This window comes from Bombina bombina, chromosome 7 (assembly GCF_027579735.1).
Source record: "Bombina bombina isolate aBomBom1 chromosome 7, aBomBom1.pri, whole genome shotgun sequence".
NCBI classification, from domain to species: Eukaryota; Metazoa; Chordata; class Amphibia; order Anura; family Bombinatoridae; genus Bombina; species Bombina bombina.
In genome coordinates this window covers 233934061-233957305 of record NC_069505.1, presented here as the reverse complement: position 1 = coordinate 233957305, position 23245 = coordinate 233934061, and the positions used below count along the sequence as shown (strand labels likewise).

General features: G+C 34.3%; 1 protein-coding gene across 1 annotated transcript; it reads right to left on the bottom strand.

Annotated features, from left to right (window-relative positions):
• Positions 1-6872: 6872 nt before the first annotated feature.
• On the bottom strand, positions 6873-10703 carry MYOD1 (myogenic differentiation 1). The gene is made up of 3 exons (XM_053688944.1): positions 9946-10703; positions 8466-8544; positions 6873-7632 (listed from the first exon to the last, which is right to left on the bottom strand). The coding sequence occupies exons 1-3, from the start codon at positions 10489-10491 to the stop codon at positions 7388-7390; spliced, it is 870 nt and encodes a 289-aa protein (XP_053544919.1). The 5' UTR covers positions 10492-10703; the 3' UTR covers positions 6873-7387.
• Between the last annotated feature and the right edge of the window lie 12542 nt (positions 10704-23245).

The window sequence follows — 23245 nt, the reverse complement described above, 5'->3', positions numbered from 1 at the left end:
TCTCTTGCTATCTTTATTTGAAAAGCAAGAATTTAAGCTTAGAAGTCGGCCCATTTTTGGCTCAGCACCTGGGTTTCACTTGCTGATTGGTGGCTAAATGTAGCCACTAATCAGCAAGCGCTATCCAGGATGCTGAACCAAAATGGGCCGGCTCCTCAGCTTAAATTCTTGCTTTTCAAATAAAGATAGCAAGAGAACAAAGAAAATTTGATAATAGGAGTAAATTAAAATCGCTGCTGTATCTGAATCATGAAAGAAACATTTTTGGTTTCAAATCCCATTTAATTACAGGAGGTAGAATAAATAATTAGAGTCTAATATATTTAAGTGTTCAATTATGCATAGTAAAACAATTCTGCATTAATCTCAGTATTTTTCCCTTTCCTATATTGATGACTAATGGTACAATTAAGGCACGTTACTTGTGATCAGCACTTTAAGCAAGGGGACTGGCGCTTACATAGTTGTGTCAATGCCCTTGTGACATTACCAGACCTTTCTTGTAGAAGTCACTGGACCTGTTGTCCATGCATACAAACTGAACACAATTTGTCTTCTAATCCAGCCACTTAGCTGAGTGCTGAGACAACTTTGTACCGCACTGCTCCCTGTCTGTACTTTAAATTGATATATTCTTATAACCGCTGTAATTTGTACTCGGTTCCGGTTCTTATTTGTTTGGCAATTTAGTTTAAGCTTTGCCCTGATAACTGTGGTTATTTAGGTAGCATCTCAACACAGTAATTAATGCTAAATTAATTATTAATAGCTTTGTATTGACGCTACCTATACGAGTATTATCTTTACATAACCACATAGCTTTAGCTTCCTTTTAAAGGGATACTAACCCCTCATTTTTTCTTTCATGATTCAGATAGAGCATGAAATTTTAAACAACTTTCTAATTTACTCCTATTATCATTTTTTCTTTGTTCTCATGTTATCTTGATTTGAAAAAGCAGTAATAAAAGGTTAGGAGCCGGCCCATTTTTTAGTTCAGCACCTTGGTAGAGCTGCTGATTGGTTTGCTACATTTAGCCACAAATCAGCAAATGCTACCCATGTGCTGAACAAAAAATGGTCCGGCTCTAAAGTACTGCTTTTTCAAATCAAGATAGCATGAGAACAAAGAAAAATTGATAATAGGAGTACATTAGAAAGTTGCTTATAATCTCATGCTCTATATGAATCATGAAATAAAAAAATTGGGTTTAGTATCCCTTTAATGTAAAGGGTTGGAGTTCTGGTAGTTTAAACAACGGTAATAAATGGTAATAGGTACCAGTCATTTTGGCTGAAGCAGTTGTACTACCTAATTGTGAACCACCTCCTGTATATCGGCTGATATGCCTCTTTTTCTGTGACAACCGGGTTGGGACCTAATAGTATACGTTTGTACACTCAGGGAGCAATCATTCTTATGTTTTTTAGTTGTTTTTAAATGTTTGTGTATTCACCTTTTTTATGTAAATTTTGAGTAAAAGTTAAGTTTTATATTAATCCGGTTAACCCCATCCTCTCTATTAGTTATGGTATAACGTATCACCCCCTATAGTATCTAAGTGTGCCATAATAGTGCGTCTTCTTTTTTTTTCCTTAGTCAACTTTGTACCCCAGTCAGGATGTGGCAGTTTTTTTTTATCACAGTAAATGCTAATGTTACTTCACACGGCTCCTTATAACAACTGGTTAACAATCACTAAAGAGTTAATTAGCAGATGTGTGAGATGGTGGAGCAGACAGCAAATTCTCACATAAATTAAGCCCATGATTTACTGGGAATATATCTGTGTTTGAGACCAGGAACAAAATGTAATTTATCATGAAATATTACATGTATATGTTGTAAAAGAAATGTCATTGTGACTTTATTTATTTTACAAGCTCTTCATGTTTAAAGGGACAAATTAAACTTTCATGGTGCAAATAGAGCATGTTATTTCAAGAGATTATATTTGTTTTACTTTTATTATCAAGTTCTCTTAGTATCCTTTGTTGAAAAGCAGAGCTAGGTAGGCTCAGGAGCAGCATTGCACTACTGAGAGCTAGCTGCTGATTGATGGCTGCACATATATACCTCTTGCCATTAGCTCACTAGATGTGTTTAGCTAGCTCCCAGTATTGCATTGTAGCTCTTTAGCTTACTTTAACTGTTTGTTAAATTCCTATGCAAGGGGTTAAATCAGATTTCTATGCAATAATAAAATGATATAACACATTAGACTTTGTCAAAATAACTATAAAAATGTAGTCCATTCATTGTTGTCAGAAAAGGTGGAGTGCATACTGTAGGATCCAGATCATGACCCTGCAATATGATACACAAAAATCTTTATCAGAGCAGGCGTTTGTCTGCCTCTAATTAGTCAAAGCAAAGGAGGTGACACACTCAGGTGTAGACCCGCGCTCGTTAAATTAGGTTCTTTTCGGAGCCTGGATTTGCACATATCTTAGTGTATTGCACTTTCACAAGAAGAAATCCAGCTCTGAAAAAAGCCTAATGCTGTGAGCAGCCGCCTTTTTCCGCGTTTGGCAGCTAACACAACTGCTGAATGCACGTCTACTCAGGTGGCTTTTAAAAGGGTATGTCCCTGCACTGTAAAAAAATTAAGTAGTTTGCAGGAAAGCCTTAAAGAGTTTGAAATGTTCTTAGACAGGTTATATATGCAGATGTTTTGAAACGTGGTGATTACTTGTTGATGTAATATAAGGATAAAGATATAGACAACCAGATTAAAGGGACATAAAAAATAAAATATGGAAGGGGATACACTTTTCAAAAATTGGGTAGGTAAAAAAAAAAGTACTTTTATTTGCAGTATAATGACATTTTGATTTAAACATAAGCAACGTGCATAGTGGATATTCATCAAACATCCCTAAAATTAAAATTGTTTAGTATTTAAAGGTTTCTTACTGGGTTGCATAGACCTTTATTATAATTATTGCAGTAAATTGTTTTGTTACATAAAATAAGCAATGCATTATATTGACTTACATGCAATGCTGAGGGAAGCCACACTGGTTAGTCCTAATAGTTACATTGTCACAAGGGCACTCTTTTTGTGATGGCACATCAGCATTTGTGTCTATATAAATAAAGAGAGGGCATTACCTGCTAATTGGCTTACTACATAATATGCAGATTCACACAGGGGGATACAGATGCTGTATGCTGTATGCACAGTAAAACAAAACTGCTTCTAATAAAAAGTTTAATGACAGATGTGAATTCCATGTTTAAAGGAATAAGAAAGTCAAAATTAAACTTGCATGACTTAAATAGAATATGTTATTTTAGGGCACTTTTAAATTCACTTTTATTTTCAAATGTGCTTCGTTCTCTTGGTATCCCTTGTTGAAAAAGAATATGCACATATCCTACACTATAATGGCCCTTTAAGCACACAAGCTATTCTACAGCGGAAATGGGCATTTTAACTAATGTAGTTTTGTATTGCCTGAAATGTATCAGCAATTTAGCATGTGCAGGAAGTTCACATTTGATACTGCTATATTGCTTTCAATTATTTCAAATAAAATAATAAAAAAAAGTAATATACAACTTATTTATATAAATTATAGAAATTTCTGGAGTGTAAATTGTGTTAAAATATAGCAGTATTTAGAAATGTACTTTACGTTTCAATTCTATTCAAACTGTTGCTGGTTAGGGTTAATCACATAAATGCAATGGTATCAATAGTAAATCCTATAAAAGTCATAACTGGAGGTGTTGTTAGAGGAACCACTAAACTACTCGGTTACATATTGCATTACTTGATGAAAGCTCAGTAACTTATCTGATGGCTGAGATCACAGTCCCAAACTTCCAGGGACATTTTAATACCAATAAAAAACTAACTGCCCTAAACAGTAAATTTAAATATTAGTTTTGTCCTTAATTTTCAAATGTGAAGATTTTACTGTGGGGGTTTCTCCCCAAAATATATTGATTTGTGTCTTGTACAGTTGTGTTGTCTACTTTAAATAAGTAAGAAATATTCATATAAATGACAGCAATTAATATAAAATTCATACAAATCATATTTAAACATATTTTAACTTCTCTAGGAATTAGCTGCTGGCTGAGACGCAAATCCATCAGCGCTATTGGTGGAAAGAAACACGCCCAGACAAGATAGAAAATAAAAAAAATCTTTGGAACAGGGACATTGCATTCATAATAAATAAATACATACACAAATTATGTGTATATGTGTATATATGTATATATATATATATATATATATATATATATATATATATATATAAATATATATATATATATATATATATATATATATATATATATATATATATATACTGTATATATTTATACACACCCACCCACATATATAGGAAAAAGTCACATTTCTAAGTCATCCGAAACCACTGGAAAGCCCTGCACATACATATACAGTATACTGTATATATATATATATATATATATATATATATATATATATATACACACACACATATATATATATATATATATATATATACACATATTGTGGCTTATGTAAGATAAGAAGGGCCCTGAACTGGCTGATTTGAGGTCTGGGGACAATACAAAAAGAGGGGAAAAGAGGCTATGGAGGCCGAATTATCAAATGCCTGTCGGACCTGATCCGACAGTGCGGATCAGGTCCAACAAACATCGCTGAATGCGGAGAGCTGCTTCATAACTGCTGTTTCTGGCGAGTCTGAAGACTCGCCAGAAACACGGGCCCTCAAGCTCCATTCAGAGCTTGATAAATGGGCCTCTATATGCAAAAAGAGAAGGCTGATTGGTCATTATTACCATCTAAGTAGCATTTTGGAGCTGTATACATAAAAATAAGGTAGCATAAGAGATTTTGAGGGCTTTTCAGAGATTTTTGCTTTCAGATAGCCTAGTCAGTTGCAAAGTAGGATAATTTGCTTCAAACATTAATTTAAAGGGACATGAAACCCAAAATGTTTCTTTCATTATTCAGATAGAGAATACAATTTAAAAAAAACTTTCCAATTTACTTAAATGATCTAATTTTATTCATTCTTTAAATATCCCTTGTTGAAGAAATAGCAATGGACATTGTGGGTAGGGATCAGTGACGGCTAGTAGCTAAGGACTTAAAATAAAATGTTGAGCCCTGATATATATCTATCTCAAAATAACAAGAGTATTGCATTGAGCAAATGATACCTTTTTATTGGACTAACTATACATTTATAAGATGACAAGCTTTCACAATGTATTGCTTCAGATTTGAAAAAGGAAGACACTCTTCCAAAAGCTCATCTTATAAATGTATTGTTAGTCCAATAAAAAAGTATCATTTGCTCAATGCAATACTCTTTTTATTTTTATATCATTGCTCATGTCCTTTGGATATTTTCGAAGCCGGATAAGATTCTTCGATTTGCAGAGATCTTAGTGTGGGGATATTTTACAGGAATCAATCTGGCTATGAAAATATCTAAAGGGCATGAGCCACCGCTTACTTCCGCATCCGAATCCTCACAAAAAAAATACAAATAAATGATATATATGTGTGTGTGTGAGTATATATGTATTTATTTATTTATATATTTGGACCAGAGACATTGCATTCATAATAAATACACACATTATTGATATGTATGATTTCCCTTTTTTTAAATTAATTTAATCTAATAATATATTTAAATTCTATTTCATTTTTATTTATTTATCTAAATAAAACTAAATTTATGTTTTCATGTCTCTGGATGACTCACTCAGTAGAATCTAATTTCCCTTTATATACCAGGGGGCAGGTTTTTGTTAGACTAGCAGTTCTACATAAACACACAGTTTATATTAGTTTATTATATATTAGTTTAACAAAATCTAAGTAGGGCTTAAAGGGACATTAAACCCAAACATTTTCTTTCACGATTCAGATAGAAAATACAATTTTAAACAACAATCCAATGTACTTGTATTATTTAATTTGCTTCATTATTTAGATATCTTTTGTTAAAGAAATAGCAATGCACATGAGTGAGCCAATCACATGAGCATCTATGTGCAGCTACCAATCAGAAGCTACTGAGCCTATCTATATATGCTTTTCATGAAAGAATATCAAGAGAAGGAAGCAAATTAGATAATAGAAGTAAATTAGAAAGTTATTTAAAATGGTATTCTCCATCTGAATCATGAAATCATTTTTTGGGGTTTAATGTCCCTTTAAAGGGGCACTGAACCTAAATTTTAAGCAACTTTCTTATTTACTCCTATTATCAATTTTTCTTCGTTCTCTTGCTATCTTTTTTTTAAAAAGAAGGCATCTAAGCTAAGGAGACTGCCAATTTTTGGTTTAGTGCCTGGACAGCACTTGTTTATTGGTAGGTTAATTTATCCACCAATCAGCAAGAACAACCCAAGTTGTTCACCAAAATGGGCCGGCATCTAAACTTACATTCTTGCATTTCAAATAAAGATACAAAGAGAATGAAGAAAATTTGATAATAGGAGTAAATTAGAAAGTTGCTTCAAATTGCATGCTCTGTCTGAATCACGAAAGAAAAAAATTGGGTTCCGTGTCCCTATAAATAAGTATTTTTAAAGAGTCATTTACACTCACAAATATTTTCTTAATTGATATAAATGATCAGATGCCCAAATTGTTTTATGGAAAAAATTTCCTGTAAAATAAGAGGACTCCTAGAGAACATTGCATAGTGTATTTTAAAGTTCTGATTAAAAAAATATTTACAGTGTTATATCTGGTATCTGATAGTTTCTATTTCTGTAAAAATTCTGCATCGTTAAATTCTTTCTGATAGCAATTAGACGTGTCCTGTGTGCAGCATTCCCCTGTACAGTGTAGAATTACATACTGGAACACAAATATGCACAGTTTTATAAATAAAGTTTCTTTATTTAGAATATTATTGAAACCATCCTTAGCATCCACACCATATAAATATATAAAGTTATCATTTAGCACAACAAACCAAGCCATATTATTAAATATCTGTTCATCCTTGCTTTGCTTGTTAACTCTTATTTACAACCATATAAAAAAACATCTTACAAAAGTGGTCCACATATTTTCTTGTATTACCCAAAGAAAGTAACAGATATTTCATAACCTTGTAATTTTGTACCATTTGTGTGTTAAAATAATTACACATTTACCATGTAAATTATAACTGAGATGGAAATATATTTCAGGTAGTTTTTCCCATATTGTTAACAATGAAAATAAAATTTGGAAAAAAACATTTGTTTGGAAATTAAATTAATAAATAAATGTTTGACAAAGGTTAATAAAAGTTCAGTATTGGGAATTCTTAATGAAGTTTGAACATTGGAAACTGTCAGTCTATAAAGTCTTTGGTTATTCAGAATGTAACAGCTTTGTGGAAGCAGTTATAATACTTGGTATATGGTACTGCTGCTGTCCTGGGGGAGTTGTGTGCATGTGATTGGGGAAGAGATAGTAATGTTACTGTCACTCAATGTCTCCCCCTGGAGGGGAGAACAGGGACTGCCTTCAGATCCACTTTCCACTGCAGGAAGAGAAGGGCAGTTTGGGGTTTCAGTGGAAATCCTCTCTACAATGCTTGACAGACAGTCTAAGCTAGAGATGACTGAGTTTTTCCCAGGCCTTGTATCTAAAGAAAAAAAAACAACAACAACACTGTAAGTACTTTTTTTTTTTTTATTTCCTTACATCACTCTGAAAAGTTAACATGGACATGGATAAGGACATGAAACCCAAAAAAAAATCTGTCATGATTCAGATAGAGAATACAATATTAAACAACTTTCCAATTTACTTCTATTATTTAATTTGCTTCCTTCTCTTGTTATCCTTTACTGAAAGCTTTATCTAGGAAAGCTCAGGAGCAGCAGAGAACCTAGGTTCTAGCTGTTGATTGGTAGCTGCATATATATATCGATTGTGATTGGCTTACCCATGAGTTCAGTTAGAAACCATTAGTGCATTGCTGCTACTTCAACAAATGATACCAAGAGAATGAAACAAATTAGATAATAGAAGTAAATTAGAAAGTTGTTTAAAATTATATTCTCTATCTGAATCATAAAAGAAAAAATGTGGGTTTCATGTCCCTTTAAATAATAAAAAAAGGAATTTTAGGTTCTGTAATCTAACTAGTTTTAGGTGATTGTTTACACATTTATTCCAAATTATGTAACAAAAATAAAACAATCAAAGTTAGATTCTTTACTGATGGTGATTGGAAAATACCTAGGTTTACAAACTCTTGATTGGCTTATTGTTGTTATTCTATTTATTGTGGCAGAGTAGATTTATGGATTCAACTTTGACAATGCATTTAAAATCATGGCCTGTTAATAATATAAATATATAAAAGGGGTTGCCCTTTAAGAGGAAAACGAGAATTTTAATCTAAAATAAATAAAATATAGTAACCTCTTAAAACTAAACCATTTATGAGATAGAGGCACAAGCAATGCTTACCATTTGGTGTCTCACTGTAATAACTGCTGTCATAGCTGTTTCTCCTCCTGGAAGTGCATTTAGGTCCTGGGTAATCCATCTGCAAACAGGCAAGTAACACTATCAGTAAGAGGTTTAACAAACTGCTATTAAACTCACAAACTGCTATAAAAGGCTCAGTGGGGTTTCTGTATGTGTCACTTCCATCTTTTAATTAAATATAATTTTCAATTTTTATAATATATTTTGCATATTGTTTTAAATGCTAGTGATGATTTCTCATTTTATTGTTGCCTTATTCAATTGGAAATAAGAGGAAATAGTATAATATATATATATATATCAGACAGAAGACAGCACTCATTGGGCTTAAATAATGCAATAATAGCCTTTAATTAGTGACATTTTGGGGAACGCTCCGCTCCCCTTCTTCAGGGTCTAACTCGGCTTTTATATACTATATATATATATATATATATATATATATATATATATATATATATATATATATACATACACACACACAAATTTGAGAGACCAAAAGTTTACATACTAATTAAAGATCCTCAGAATTCTGTGTATAGGTTGCGATAAGATATAAAATCGCTAGAAATCTATGGTTTATAAATAAAAAAATGCTATAAAATAAAAATTGAAAACTGACTCTTTGAATATATTTTATACAAATTAACAAAAATTTTGTGAAGTTTTATTTGCCAAAGGATCCAAAAAAAAAGTCAAAAATAAAAATAAATTGCTCAGTATCCTAGATTTTTAAATTTAATTTACTAAATTTGAAAGAGAGAAAAACAATAACCTTTAGAAATGTATTAAATAGCAGAAATTTGCATTAACTAGTTTCATCTGCTTATTTTGATAGACCATGTCAGTAACCTTTTATAAGTTTATTTTATTTAAATATTCAGTAGTGGCTCAGTAATTATGCAAAATGTCAGGATCTAAACATACATTGATCATAAAATTGTTAAGCTCCACTGTGTGATTTATTTTAACAAGCCTGGATGTCTGGTTCCCAAAGTTTTGCACTGCCTAGTAATTTGAGTAAGGCTGAATGGGGAGTTATTTTTACATTCTTAATGCATGGTGTGAATGAAGGGACCAGGGTGTTTTAGTGGGATATACACTATTTGAGTGTGTGTGTGTGTGTGTATATAGGTTAGTTATATGATTTCAAAACATACTTTATATACAATGTAGATAGATAGATACACATATAGATAAATAGATAGATGATAGGTAGATAGATACACATATAGATAGATAGATAGATAGATAGATAGGTAAAATACTGAAGTGACAACTTTTTAAGGAGAGTTAGTGACATAATAGTTTACTAAGCTTAACAGAAATCTCTTCATGTCTCAGTAAATGTTTTTGTGGAATTCAGCAGAGAGGGAACAATAGTACTTATCTTACATAATGTATATCATGATCTGGCTTGCCAGCTCATAGCACTAAGTGCCAGTTGTGCCACACTCACCATGCCATCTGAGCAGTTGGATCTGGGACTGGAGGCATCTGAGTCTCCACTATATTGTTCAAAGACAGGGAAGTAGATGTCATCTTGCTCTCTGAGCAGAGCCTGGAGGTTCTCAATATAGCTGATGGCATTCCTTAAGATCTCCACTTTGGGTAGCCTTTGGTTTGGGTTGGTGGAAGTGCATCTCTTCAGGGTCTCAAATGCCTCATTAACTTTGTTGAGCCTTCTCCTCTCTCGCATAGTGGCAGCCTTCCTGCGGTCAGCATTGGTGGTCTTCCTTTTGCAGGCTTTACATGCCCATAAGAGGCACCTGCCAGCCTGGTGATGCCCACTGGGTGCTCTGACATGCCCATCTTCATTAAGATGGTGATGTTCATCAGGCTTCATTAAACTCACATGAACCAGCCTGGGGTCTAAATCTTCAAAAAAGTGCATGTCAGAAGTATTAAAGCATGGGTCATCATAAAAGTCATCAGCTGCAGAGAATGAGCAGAGGGAACTCTCTGTAATTTCCATGTCTCGGAGTGGATGTGACAGCAAGTCCATGGGACCAGGAAAAAAATATATAAAAATAGGTCCAAATAAAAAGAAAAAGGGATCTATCAAATACTATTTTTAAATTTGGTCTACAGACCAACATACAGATACTAATGACAGGATAATGTAAAATAAAATCCAAAATAATCACACCCTTGCTTCCCACTATAGAGGGGAATGCTGTTGTATACAGTAGATATAATGAGATGTGAGTCTAGTAGCTGTAGGGCACCTGATGATTGTCAAAAGAAGCACTATTTATCTAAAAAGATAGAAGAGGGAGGGGGGCCCCCAGCCTTGTCCCGTTACTTCTACTGACCAACCAAAAGTTAGAGCCAAGTAGTGGGCGTTGTCTCCCTGTGGGACAGAGCTCCTGCTGATTAGCTGAGGCATTAAACCCTCAGTGTAAAGTTCCACAAGTGAACAAACGTGTCAGTTTCATGCACCCATTGTGAAGTGAAGAAATGGCAGTCTGAGACATTTGCTGTTTATTCGTTGCTTATTCCAACATTTTCTCTTTAGAGAAAAATAAAAAATCAGCACTTTCCAGGAAATGTATTTTTTTAATATTTTGTTGTATTTTGCACAGCCCTTTTGGTTAACATTTTTTTATATGAGCGGCAGAATTATCTTTACGAAGAAGAAAAATTATTAAAACCGGAGTAACTCTCAACAGCCAGAAAATTATTTAGCAACGGTTTATATTTCTTGTTCCTTTAACAAAAAGTATATGGTCATTTCATGCTCCGTACATCTTGTAATGTCATCAGTAATATCACATGTCAAACTCACTCTCTTTATTTTTGCTCAGTTCCCAAGCAGAATATTTACAATTATTTAAATACAAGTTGCTCATCTTGATCTGTATTCGGTATATATCTCCCTGGATTTTAAATACATATCAAAATAATATATGATTTATTATATATTTTATTTTTTAAATGTATACTCATATTTTTGTGTAACTGAAACAAATATATTTATCAAACAATAATTTTAAATTATATCTATATTTATACATAAACCAGTACAAAATATTTTGCTTGGTTTATTTGTAGCAAACTATGATTTCTTAGTTTACCCTACATTTTTAGTCAATCTCTTACAAGTGTCCTGTTTAGTTAAATTGATTTCCATAACCTCAACAACTACATTTAAATAAAAATGAAAAAACTTTCAAACAGCTTAACATTAATAAATAAGATAAGTAGGTATCTATGTATTATTTTATTGCTTATTAACAGTAAATAGTGAACACATTTTTTAATTGAATTATATATGTTATATCTACTATTTAAAAAAGCAAATGTGTGTATATATAAATATATATATATATATACTGTATATATATTTATATTTTTTATTTTTTTTTTATTATTTTTTTATATGACAAATTTGTCTATAAAGCATAAGAAAGTTAGGACACTGCACATTTTTTTGTGATTATAAAAAAGGTATACAGCAATAAAAATATTTTAATTGGATTGTTTTGCAAATGCAATTTTAATTAATTATTTGTAGTTTTTATATAAAACAAAAATCTTCAAAATGTGTTAATGTTTTGAGATTATTTTTATATCATTTCTTATTCATAAATATAGGTTTCTAGTTATTCAATATCTGATATTTTAATGTAAAATGAAAAAAAATAATTACAAAATAGTAAATACATGACAAATAAATACATCTTAGCGAGAGAGAAGTGCAACAAAATACACACAAAATGTATGTGTGAAGTAAATAAAGAAATATAATATGAACTAAAGAAAAGAGTGTAGTGCTAAAGTTTAGAGGAGCAAAAAAAATATAAAAAGGGCATTATGCTAATGTGTAAAATAGAGTAAAAAAAAGAAAAATATGAAAGAGCGATGTCAATGTAAAACGTTGAGGAGAAATTTTATATATATATATATATATATATATATATACATTATATATATATACATACATACACATTATATATACATTTTATATATATATATATATATATATATATATATATATATATATATATATATATATATCAATAATGAGTGACAGATGCTTAATATCAGAATGTGAGGACAGTGGAAGAAGTTAAGTATGAAAAAAATAATAATATTGTGAACAGTGTGATGTTAATGAGTGATACAGCAGAGTAAGTAAAGGTGTCAGCTATATGTGCTGAATAGGAAAAAAGTAAAACAAAACAGGCAAAAAAAGAAACATGTGAGAATGTGTGTGTGATGTTTCTGTACAATGAAGAGGAGTAGGAAGAGATAAAGTATAAGGGCTGGTGTTTGTTGAATAGCAGAATACAAGGGCAATGAATAGCAATGTGCAGAGGGGTATGATGCCAGTATATGTCTGGCAGATGTCCTCTAAGTGCCACAATGAATGTTAAATACATTTAAATAAAAAACAATAAAAAAAGAAAATGTGAGAAAATATGAGATACCAACATGGAAAGTAGAATAGCGAGAAAAAAATGTAAGTAATGACTTTGTTTAGAAACCATAAACGGACAGTGTACACCAGAATTTTTATTGTTTTAAAAGATAGATAATATATGTATTACCCATTCCCTAATTTTGCATAACCAACACTGTTATATTAATATACTTTTTACCTCTGTGATTAACTTGTATCTAAGCCTCTGCAAACTGCCCCTTTATTACAGTTCTTTTGACAGACTTGCATTTTAGCCAATCAGTGCTGACTCCTAGGTAACTCCACGTGCATGAGCACAGTGTTATCTATAGGACACACATGGATTTACACCCTCTAGTGGTAAAAAATTGTCAAAATCCTTTCAGATAAGAGGTGGCCTTTCTGGTCTAAGAAATTTGCATATAAACCTCCTAGGTTTAGCTTTCAACTAAGAATACCATGAGAACAAATCAAAATTGGTGATAAAAGTAAATTTGAAAGTTGTTTAAAATGACATGCCCTATCTGAAACATGAAAGTTTATTTTGGACTAGATTATCCCTTTAAGTGGCTAATTCTCATGATCACCATGAGATGTTCCAGCTTGTAATGTGATAATGCAATGAGGTTCCCTCTTATTGGGTAAAAGCAGCTGATGTCCTCTTTGTACATTGTATGGGGCACTATCAGTGTGTATATCCAGTTGCACACAAACTACACATTTTCCCAAAAGGGTCAACACTGGTGAGATTTGCACATGGTGGAGCTCAGCTAGAAGGATTCAGTATCCATAACTGAAAAGATCACAATGTCCTGTATTGTCATTGCTCCCTAGCCCACTAAGATTATCAGTGAACCACAGGTAAGACATTCACCAGATACCTTTTACTCTGACTGGATGACAGAAAACCCATCAGCATGGTGAAAAATCACGCAAAATCTTTTTATTTTTTGTGTGTGTAATGTAGGTGTCTCTCCTTAACACCCAAAACCTGCTTAGAAAGAGAAAGACAGCTCTCATGCAACTTATTAGACTTATTAGATAATCTCATTAGAACGGAGAACCTTAGATCCTTGGGCCCTAAGTTTGTTTAAACCAAGCTGTGTACTACTGAGGAATCTGTTTTATATGCTTATTTAATTGAAAGTTAAACAGAACGGATGAATCCAGCCAGGGCCACATAACATAAACACTTCTTCATACTCCCAGGATGTACACTGCACCCTCATACACTCACCCCTGACACTGCGGGTCCCAAACCCAGCTTGGTATTTATAATATTGACTGTTACCAAGGGACAATCTCATGACTTTTCCTGACTGCACATACAAGATGTTGCGGAATTGTAGATATTGATTATAAAACAATTATAAGCTTATAAATGTTAACCAAGGCTCAATTACCTAAAAGTCTATGGGCTTGCTAGATTCTTTAAGAAATCTTGTAGGTATTATGAAGCCCCTGTTGAGTATCTCTAAAAGCTTTTTATATTCTGAGAACAGCGTTCCCTGCACATAGGTTTGGTAAAGAAGATGAGATCACTAAGCCACAAAAATCATAATTTAAAATCACATGAAATGAATAAATTACATTTGAAATAAAAAGACACTACAAAGTTGTATTGTTCAATCACTTAAAATTGTAAGGAAAAAAAAAATAATGGAAAAATTGCAATTCATAAAAATTTGTATTGAAAAGACATCGGATAGAACACTTATGCACAGTATAGAAATGTATAATAAAAGTATACTGTAAATGCAAAGCACACTGTGAAATGTATAAGTATGAAAGTCAATGCATATTTTTTTCCTATTGTAAAATTAATTTTGCCACCTCTGCTAGTGGCTGAACCAGGGGTTCCATTGGTGTAGCTGAAATCTCTCTGTCATGTCTGGAGTATTCTTCTAAATATTTCCTTCTGCCGTTCTCGCTTTTTTATGTCACAAACTGAAAGGTAGAGAGATTGTGTAACAATATACAAAACACTTAATAGAAAGACACATGTATACACATGTAGCTTTTAGTGAGGTATCATATGCAGACAACACGTCATCTGATTTGTATTGGCTGCAGAATTTCATTTTTAAAGTGCGCCTCTTGCTTCCTGATAACTTCGCTCTCACCTGTTAGGTTTCCCTTTCTAGCAAGATCCTTTACTTTCTATAGGAGACATCTTGTAATGTTTTTTTACTCCCTGAGGGCAGTACGTGTGAGGGTCAGTTTTGTTTTTCATAGTGCATATGGTGAATATTAGATACATCGAAACCTTAATTAGCTATCTATATCTCGACTGTATATATTTGTACAAGACATATTATGTGTTGGAGAAGAAATTTCATAATAAAAATGCTACTGTAGTTCTTTAATGCACTGTAAATATTTCTTATTTTTCTTTTTTTTTTTTCTCCAATTCCCATACTATAAAAACAGCTATAACACAAGCACACACACATTCATAAGACAAAAATGGTTGAAGTTTTATTCTGAACACTATTGACCAATGAGGTGTTATTATTATGATCAGTTATTTGTAGAGTACCAACAAATACTGCAGTGCTAAGTTAGCGGTGGGCATGGATATTCACACAGTGATCACTTGTGTTAATAAACAGAAGCCCCCCCTTTAAGGCTCACAGAGACGTCCTTATTAACAGTGTCACCTCCCTGCAGAACGCCTTATTTGAGGCAACCCAAAGCCTGATGGATTCCTGTCAGACAGATCTAATCGCTTTCCCCAGTGACAAATAATATCTGAGGACTGAGGAATAAGGAATAATTCAGTCTGTGGAGCTTGTGTGGGTATTTAAAGAACTGTCCAGTAGATGGCGATATACACATATACTAGAATAGCTAAAGACTCAATAGCAGGTGGCTCTTCATTTTACTTTATCTGATGTTTGCCTTAAACAACCCACAACTTGGATACGAAGTGCAACTAAATCAAGAAGTATCTTTTCAGGGGTGGCTGAGTTAACTCATTAAATTAAAAAGAAGTTGTAGACATAAGGGCTCTTGAATGAAGACAAATGTCAAGTTATTTACCCCTAATGACTAAATAACACTGACCCACTGGAAGTAATTTAGCTCAGTTATCTAAAATTTGCCATATAAAATGTGAAAATCTCTACCAGCACTCACAGGCACTGTCCATAGGGAATTATCTAAAAAAGGGTCTGTCCCTGCGAGCTGCGAGGTAGCTCCCATAGACAGTAAAAAAGAGTTTGCTGGAAAGTGAAACAGCTTGGGGAGAGCTGTTAGCAAGGGGCATAGTTTAACAATAAATGACTTCATTCAAAACAACCAACATTACTCTGTTTTAGTGTCTTATAATCATCTGTTTCCCTATGCATGCATTTTATTAGGGTAATAAGTGTCCTGTAAGATAAAACAGGGAGATCTGCAGGGGGAAATCTTTAGAGAAAAGGCAAAACCTGGCACAAAATGTTCAGCTACGCCCATGGTACACTAGCAGATGCAGGCAGACTTATTTTACAATAAGGAAACCAATATGCTTTGAGTTTTGTGTTACACGTACGACACATATTTTTCATGTGCAGTTTAATTACTATTTCTACTGTGTGAAATAGATATGTTTCCAATGTAAATATGAATTTTTATTTTTCCATAAATTACAATTGTTGCAGAACAATTTCATTACTAGACTTGTGCAGCAGCGAAAAAATAGCTTGCGGAATATTCGTCTGCTGCACTATTGGTATTTGTTTTGTTTAAAATGAAACTAATACTGAATATTCAGGGGAACATTTACATTAGTTTTCATTAAACTAATGTAAATATTCCTTTGTTACAAGTGAAGTCAGTAACATCAGGGGGAGGAGGGAAAGGGACAGTTTACTCAAAATTGTTCTCCCCTTTAATTTGTTCCCAATGATCCACTTTACCTCCTGGAGTGTATTCAACTGTTTACAAGTATTTCCTTTATCCTTATATTGACATTTAAAATAGTTGATTTAGCCTGTGGTATCCTCACCTATTCTGAAAGTTTCTGGCCTTAGGTCCAAACTAAAGATTAGCTGAGTAAACACAGCCAGCAGAATAAATTACACTCCCAGTGGGGTATAGAAGAGATAAGGTAATAAAATGTTAATTTTCCATTGTTCTCTCCAAGTATTGCTCTTTGGTTACAGACAGATATAAGATAAATAATCACAATATATCTACACAATGTGATAAAGTAATGAGATCTGATTATACCTACAGATATAAGATAATCACAATATAGCTACACAATGTGATAATGTAATGAGATCTGATTATACCTAGAGATATAAGATAAAGACACATGTATATGTAAACAATGTGATAAAATAATGAGCTCTGATTATATCTTCAAGCTCATAAGGTTGTGGCTTCAAAACACAAAACCAGCTAATTCATATACATAAATAAACCTTAGGATAGTAAAGGCAGATAATAAAAATAAATAATTAGTTAGTATAAGAATACTTCAAATACCTTGCGCTGTCTTTTTTTGTTTGTTTTGCTGCTATTGTCGCTGAAAGTTTAGATCTTTTCCAAACTCACCGTGAGGCTAATTTTCATTAGCCAATCACAGTGGACAACCTAGAGGCTCCTGTACCGCATGGTCCTTTGATCTTGCACGTACTCACGCATGCGCACTGGTTACAAATGTCTACTAAGTGAGCATGCGCATATTGGACACCTCTCAAACATCCTTGACTAAGGGCAGATGATTGAAAGCTCTCTGGGCTGGTGAGATTAATAAAGAATGTTCGCCAGTCCTTCTATTTCCCTGGTGGAATGATCTAAAGCCACTTTTTACCCTGAAAACAGGGGGTCTCGCTAAGGGGCATATACTGCATTTTTAACAAAATTTGTATTTTAAACATCATACAAAACAAATATTTGATCCATTCACACAAAAATAAGCAGGGAAAATTTATATTGTTAAGGTGCATCAAAAATCGTATGTTAACAAAAAAAAGTAAAATTTGTATGTAATTTACACAGGAATAAATAAAATTAAATATGCACAGCGTAAATTGTAATTGTAGTACACTGGATGTGTAAATACAAAATGCAAAGCGTAATTGTTGTTTTTTCTTAAAATGGGCTGAACATGAGCGTTCCATGGGTGTATATGAAAATGTCTCACTAATCCCAGAGCAATTCTATAAAGATTTTTGCACTGCAGATCTCACAGTTTTTTCTCGCCAACTAAAAGGTGCGAGCTTTTCTCAAAACAATATGAACACTTATAACCCCAAAAGAAAAACAAATGCATACTAAAATATAGGCGAATATAAGATGCTCTATGCAGAATGCAGCATTATGTGAGTTATATTGGCTGCAGGATTTTAATTTCTTCTATAAGATACGACGAGTCCACGGATTCATCTTTTACTTGTGGGATATTATCCTCCTGCTAACAGGAAGTGGCAAAGCACCACAGCAGATCTGTCTATATAGTTCCTCCCTTGACTCCACCCCCCAGTCATTCTCTTTGCCTACTCTAAATAATAGGAAGGGTAAAGTGAAAGAGGGTAGTTGAGGATCTAACTGCACTATCTAAACAACAAGGTACCAGTTATTCCAACTTAACAAGAAAATAAAGAGAAGCTATAACTAGCTTACAGAATAATGATTCCATCATTATTAGACAATCCGACAAGGGAGGAAGCGTGGTTGTCTTAGACAAAGAGATGTATGTGTGTGAGGCACTTAGGCAATTACAGGATCCTGAAGCCTATACTGCCTTAAGGACAGATCCAACTGCATAATTTAATCTTAAGGACAGATCCAACCACACAATATCGGGCATTACTTAAGGACCTTCTGGATGATGGTCTGGAGATGGGCATTATTGACAGGAAAACATACAATTGCCTTTTGGTTGATAATCCGGTAATGCCCATCTTCCACCATCTCCCGAAGGTCCACAAAAGCCTTACGGAGATTAAAGGTAGACCTATAGTGGCAGGAATAGGCTCACTATTGGAGCCACTATCCAAATGGGTTGATCAGTTTCTGCAGCCGTTGGTACACAACTTGCCCAGTTACTTAAGAGACACCACACATACCCTATCTAAGCTGGAAGGAATTGTGTGGAAAGAGGAATACAGTTGGATGACCATTGATGTGGTCTCCCTGTATTCCTTGATACCCCACGAATTTGGTATTGAGGCCATAAAATTCTTTCTGGACAGATACACGGGGTATTCGGATGAGCATAAAAGCTATGTTCTAAGAGCAATAGACTTTTTGCTTAAACACAATTTTTTCAAATTTTTGGATGTATGCTATCTCCAGAGGCGTGGAACCGCGATGGGGGCTAAATTTGCCCCCTCCTACGCCAACCTCTTTATGGGGTGGTGGGAGCGGTTCCACGTCTATGGAGATAGCAACATCTTTTCTTCCAAATTGGTCAGGTACATGAGGTTTATAGATGACCTGCTGATTGTTTGGTCATCAGGGTTACCAGAAGCCCAAGAGTTTGTTAACTATTTAAATACCAACCAAGTGGGTTTACAATTCACATTTGAATGGAACAAGTCTACCATTCATTACTTGGATGTTAGCCTCACCTCAGATCATTTGGGGGGTAGGATTAATTCAACTTTGTACAGGAAACCTATATCTGGCAATTGTCTTCTACATGCCCAGAGTAATCTTCTACATGCCCAGAGTAATCACCCTGGGCATGTTTTTAAGGGAATTGTTAAAGGTCCGTTTTTACGCGTGAAACGCAACTGCTCCTTAGACAAGGATTATCAAAAAGAGAGCAAACTTTTGACAAATCGTTTATAGGCCAGGGATTACCCTAGAAGGGCGATCAATAGAGCCAGGAAAGAAGTGCAGTCAGTGGAGAGAGAACAACTACTTTTTCCAAAGAGGGACAAAGAAAATAACATATCAGGTGAACACAAGAATAAACAGAAGCCATTATTCATTACATCATACTCCAATCAGTACTACAAGGTTTGTGACATAATCAGGAGGAATCTTCCCATTTTAAGGGGAGACTCCAAACTGAGTAGTTCCATTAAAGATGGCTGTCAATTTGTTTACAAGTGGAATTTGACACTGGGAAACATTTTATCTCCCAGTATGCTGAAAACAAACAAACCACAGAGCTCTTGGCTGCATTTTAAAGGCACCTTTAGGTGCGGCAAAAGAACTTTCAAATCTTGTGATCACATACACGTTTCCACTACTTTCATCTCTGCTACTTCGTCGGAGGTGTTTGAGACTAGAGGATGTGTAAAGTGTTCAAGTAAATTTGTAGTCTATTTGGTCGAGTGTACCTTGTGCTGCCGGCAATATGTTGGTAGAACCACAAGGGAGGTGGGCACTCGGATCAAAAAACATCTTGTGCATATCAGTCATGATAGAGCAGTTTCAGCCCTCTCAAGGCATTTCTTGGAAGTTCACAGGGGCAATGTTGGATCCTTCAGGTGGCAGGCTATTGAACAAGTTATGAGACCCCCTCGTGGAGGTGATAAATTCCAGATATTATCAAGACAAGAAATATACTGGATCCATAAACTTGGTAGCCTGCTACCTGTCGGGTTCAACTCGGAGTTTGACATCATCAACTATTGGCACCGCTGAAATAGTATAGGTTTACTGTAGTATGATAGGAATCTACTGCTGTTTATTTTCTACATTATCGATACACACTCTAATCTGTGTCACTTGATACTACTTACTGTTGTTATATCATTCTATTATCTTTATGCATAGAGGCAGTACTATGTAGCTGATATATTGTCTATTTACCAATAATAATCAACTATTGTGGTTGGAAGTACTGCAGTATGCTCAGTCATTATTAAATTTAATTGCTAATCTTATATTTGTTTCATAGGTACAGTTTTCTGGTAGTGTATCACATGTTAGTATTGAGCTGATTGGTCTAGGGGTCTCAACAAATCTGATTTTCCACTATTCATATGTATTATGTACTTATAATCTTTCTTTTTTTGTATATACAGATATCTGCCCAGCGCTTTCTCCTTTTTATTATGTTGTTAGCGCCTTATGTGGCTTATACTATTTATAAATATATGATACATGCTATATAATATAGATTACATAAGTATAGAATTATGCTTGTAGCATACTGCGGTACGCATATACAAAATTTTCCTAAATCTATTAGTGTATAGCCTTTTGAACAATGTATGCAGTATACTATTTATAAATATATGATACATGCTATATAATATAGATTACATAAGTATAGAATTATGCTTGCAGCATACTGCGGTACGCATATACTAAATTTTCCATAATTTTCCTAAATCTATTAGTGTATAGCCTTTGAACAATGTATGCAGTATACTGCTGCTGCACATATGTGTACCCCCCGATATTATTGGTAGTTGGTTATCATGTCACAGCTAATTTGTTTAGTAATCACCATTATATCCTTTGTTATAACATACTTCTTATGAGACAACTTTTGATATGGTGGGTCTATGAACATGGTTTTGATTATATTTATAAGTATACTTCTGTTTTTTCATTATGTTTATGTTTTGTTTTATTTATTTTTTGATTGGTCTCACTTGTACATATGTGAATGCAACTATAATAACTATCAGATTAAGGTATTAGTACACTTGTATATTACTTCAGCCAGGTAATTAAAGGGTTAAACATGGGTGTGTTGAGCTCCTCCAATGAGAGGAGGCTATTTGTTTTAAATAGTATGCACATGTTGCAAGATTTTAATTTTATGACTACGGTCTGTTGACCGAAACCGATCAAACTTTGTTTCACTTTGTTTTTACCCTTGGTGTCTAGCTGTATACCTATGGACTATTCTAATAAAGATTATTTCTTTTAATCAACCTGAGTGTCAGCCTCACGAAGTTTTGCTAAGGGATTTGGAACATTCTCCTCTTTTTTACTATTGGGCAAGAGACGTTCAGGATTCCTGGGCTTTAGAAATCGTGACCCAGGGGTATCATCTAGTATTCAAAGATTCTCCTCCAAGGGGGAGATTTCATCTTCCATCTTTTACCCATAGTATATAGGTATATTTTAGAATACCTATATACTATGGGTGTAATCTGCCTAGTTCCAAAAGCAGAACAGGGGCAGGGGTTTTACTCCAATCTGTTCTTGGTTCCCTAAAAAAGAGGGAACTTTCAGACTGATTTTAGATCTTAAAATTCTAAACAAATTTCTCAGAGTTCCATCCTTCAAGATGGAGACCATTCGGACAATTTTACCAATGATCCAGGAGGGTCAATATATGACCACCGTGGATTTGAAGGATGCTTATCTTGACATTCCTATCCACAAAGATCATCACCAATTCCTCAGGTTCGCCTTCCTGGACAAGCATTACCAGTTTGTGGCCCTTCCTTTCAGGTTGGCCACAGCTCCCAGAATTTTCACAAAGGTGCTAGGGTCCCTTCTGGCGGTTCTAAGACCGTGGGGCATAGCAGTGGCGCCCTATCTGGACGATATCTTGATTCAGGCGTCAACTTACCAGCTAGCCAAATCTCACACGGACATCGTATTGGCTTTTCTAAGATCTCACGTCAGTGGCTTAGTGTATGGAGGTAATTGGACTAATGGTAGTGGCAATGGACATAGTTCAGTTTGCTCGCTTGCATCTCAGACCACTGCAACTATGCATGCTCAGACAGTGAAATGGGGATTATGCAAATTTATCTCCTCAGATAAATCTGGTTCAAGAGACCAGAGACTCTCTTCTTTGTTGGTTGTCACAGGATCATCTGTCCCATGGAATGTGTTTCCGCAGGCCAGCATGGGTCATAGTGACGACGGATGCCAGCCTCTTGGGCTGGGGTGCAGTCTGTAATTCCCTGAAGGCGCAGGGTGTGTGGACTCAGGAGGAGGCTCACCTTCCAATAAATATTCTAGAACTGAGAGCGATATTCAACGCGCTTCAGACTGTAAGGATTCCAGTCCTGCTTTTACTTTTTGCCTCAACTCACCTTCCTCCCCTGTACTTAAGGCATCACCCCGCCCCAAACAAGTGCTTAGTTGTTGAGTATTGTTTGCTGAAACCAGTGCTCTGTTTCTAATAAGCTATATACTTATCAAAAGAAGATTTACTTCTACTACTTTATCATTTGGGATTACAAATACCAGCTGCAGTTTGGTCTCATAAAGGGACTAATAACAACTAGTCTCATTCATCCTGAAGTTTGCTATTCCAAGAAGTATTAATTTATTTCAACTCCACATCTCTACTGGAATTGCTATTTAATATCCAACAGGAGGATTCTACCTACTACCGCTACGGTATTTGTATCAATTCTAATTTACCTTGGATGCCTTAAGTAACGGCTAATTACAAATTTCATGTTTTCTCTTGAACTTATTTAAATTG

Excerpts from the sequence above, each read along its gene's own strand:
- MYOD1 (XM_053688944.1), bottom strand. The coding sequence starts at position 10,491 with ATGGACTTGCTGTCACATCCACTCCGAGACATGGAAATTACAGAGAGT. Across the intron at positions 8,545-9,945 it reads CCAACTGCTCAGATGGCATG|ATGGATTACCCAGGACCTAA; the intron begins GTGAGTGTGGCA and ends GCCTGTTTGCAG. Across the intron at positions 7,633-8,465 it reads TTACAGTGAGACACCAAATG|ATACAAGGCCTGGGAAAAAC; the intron begins GTAAGCATTGCT and ends TTTTTTCTTTAG.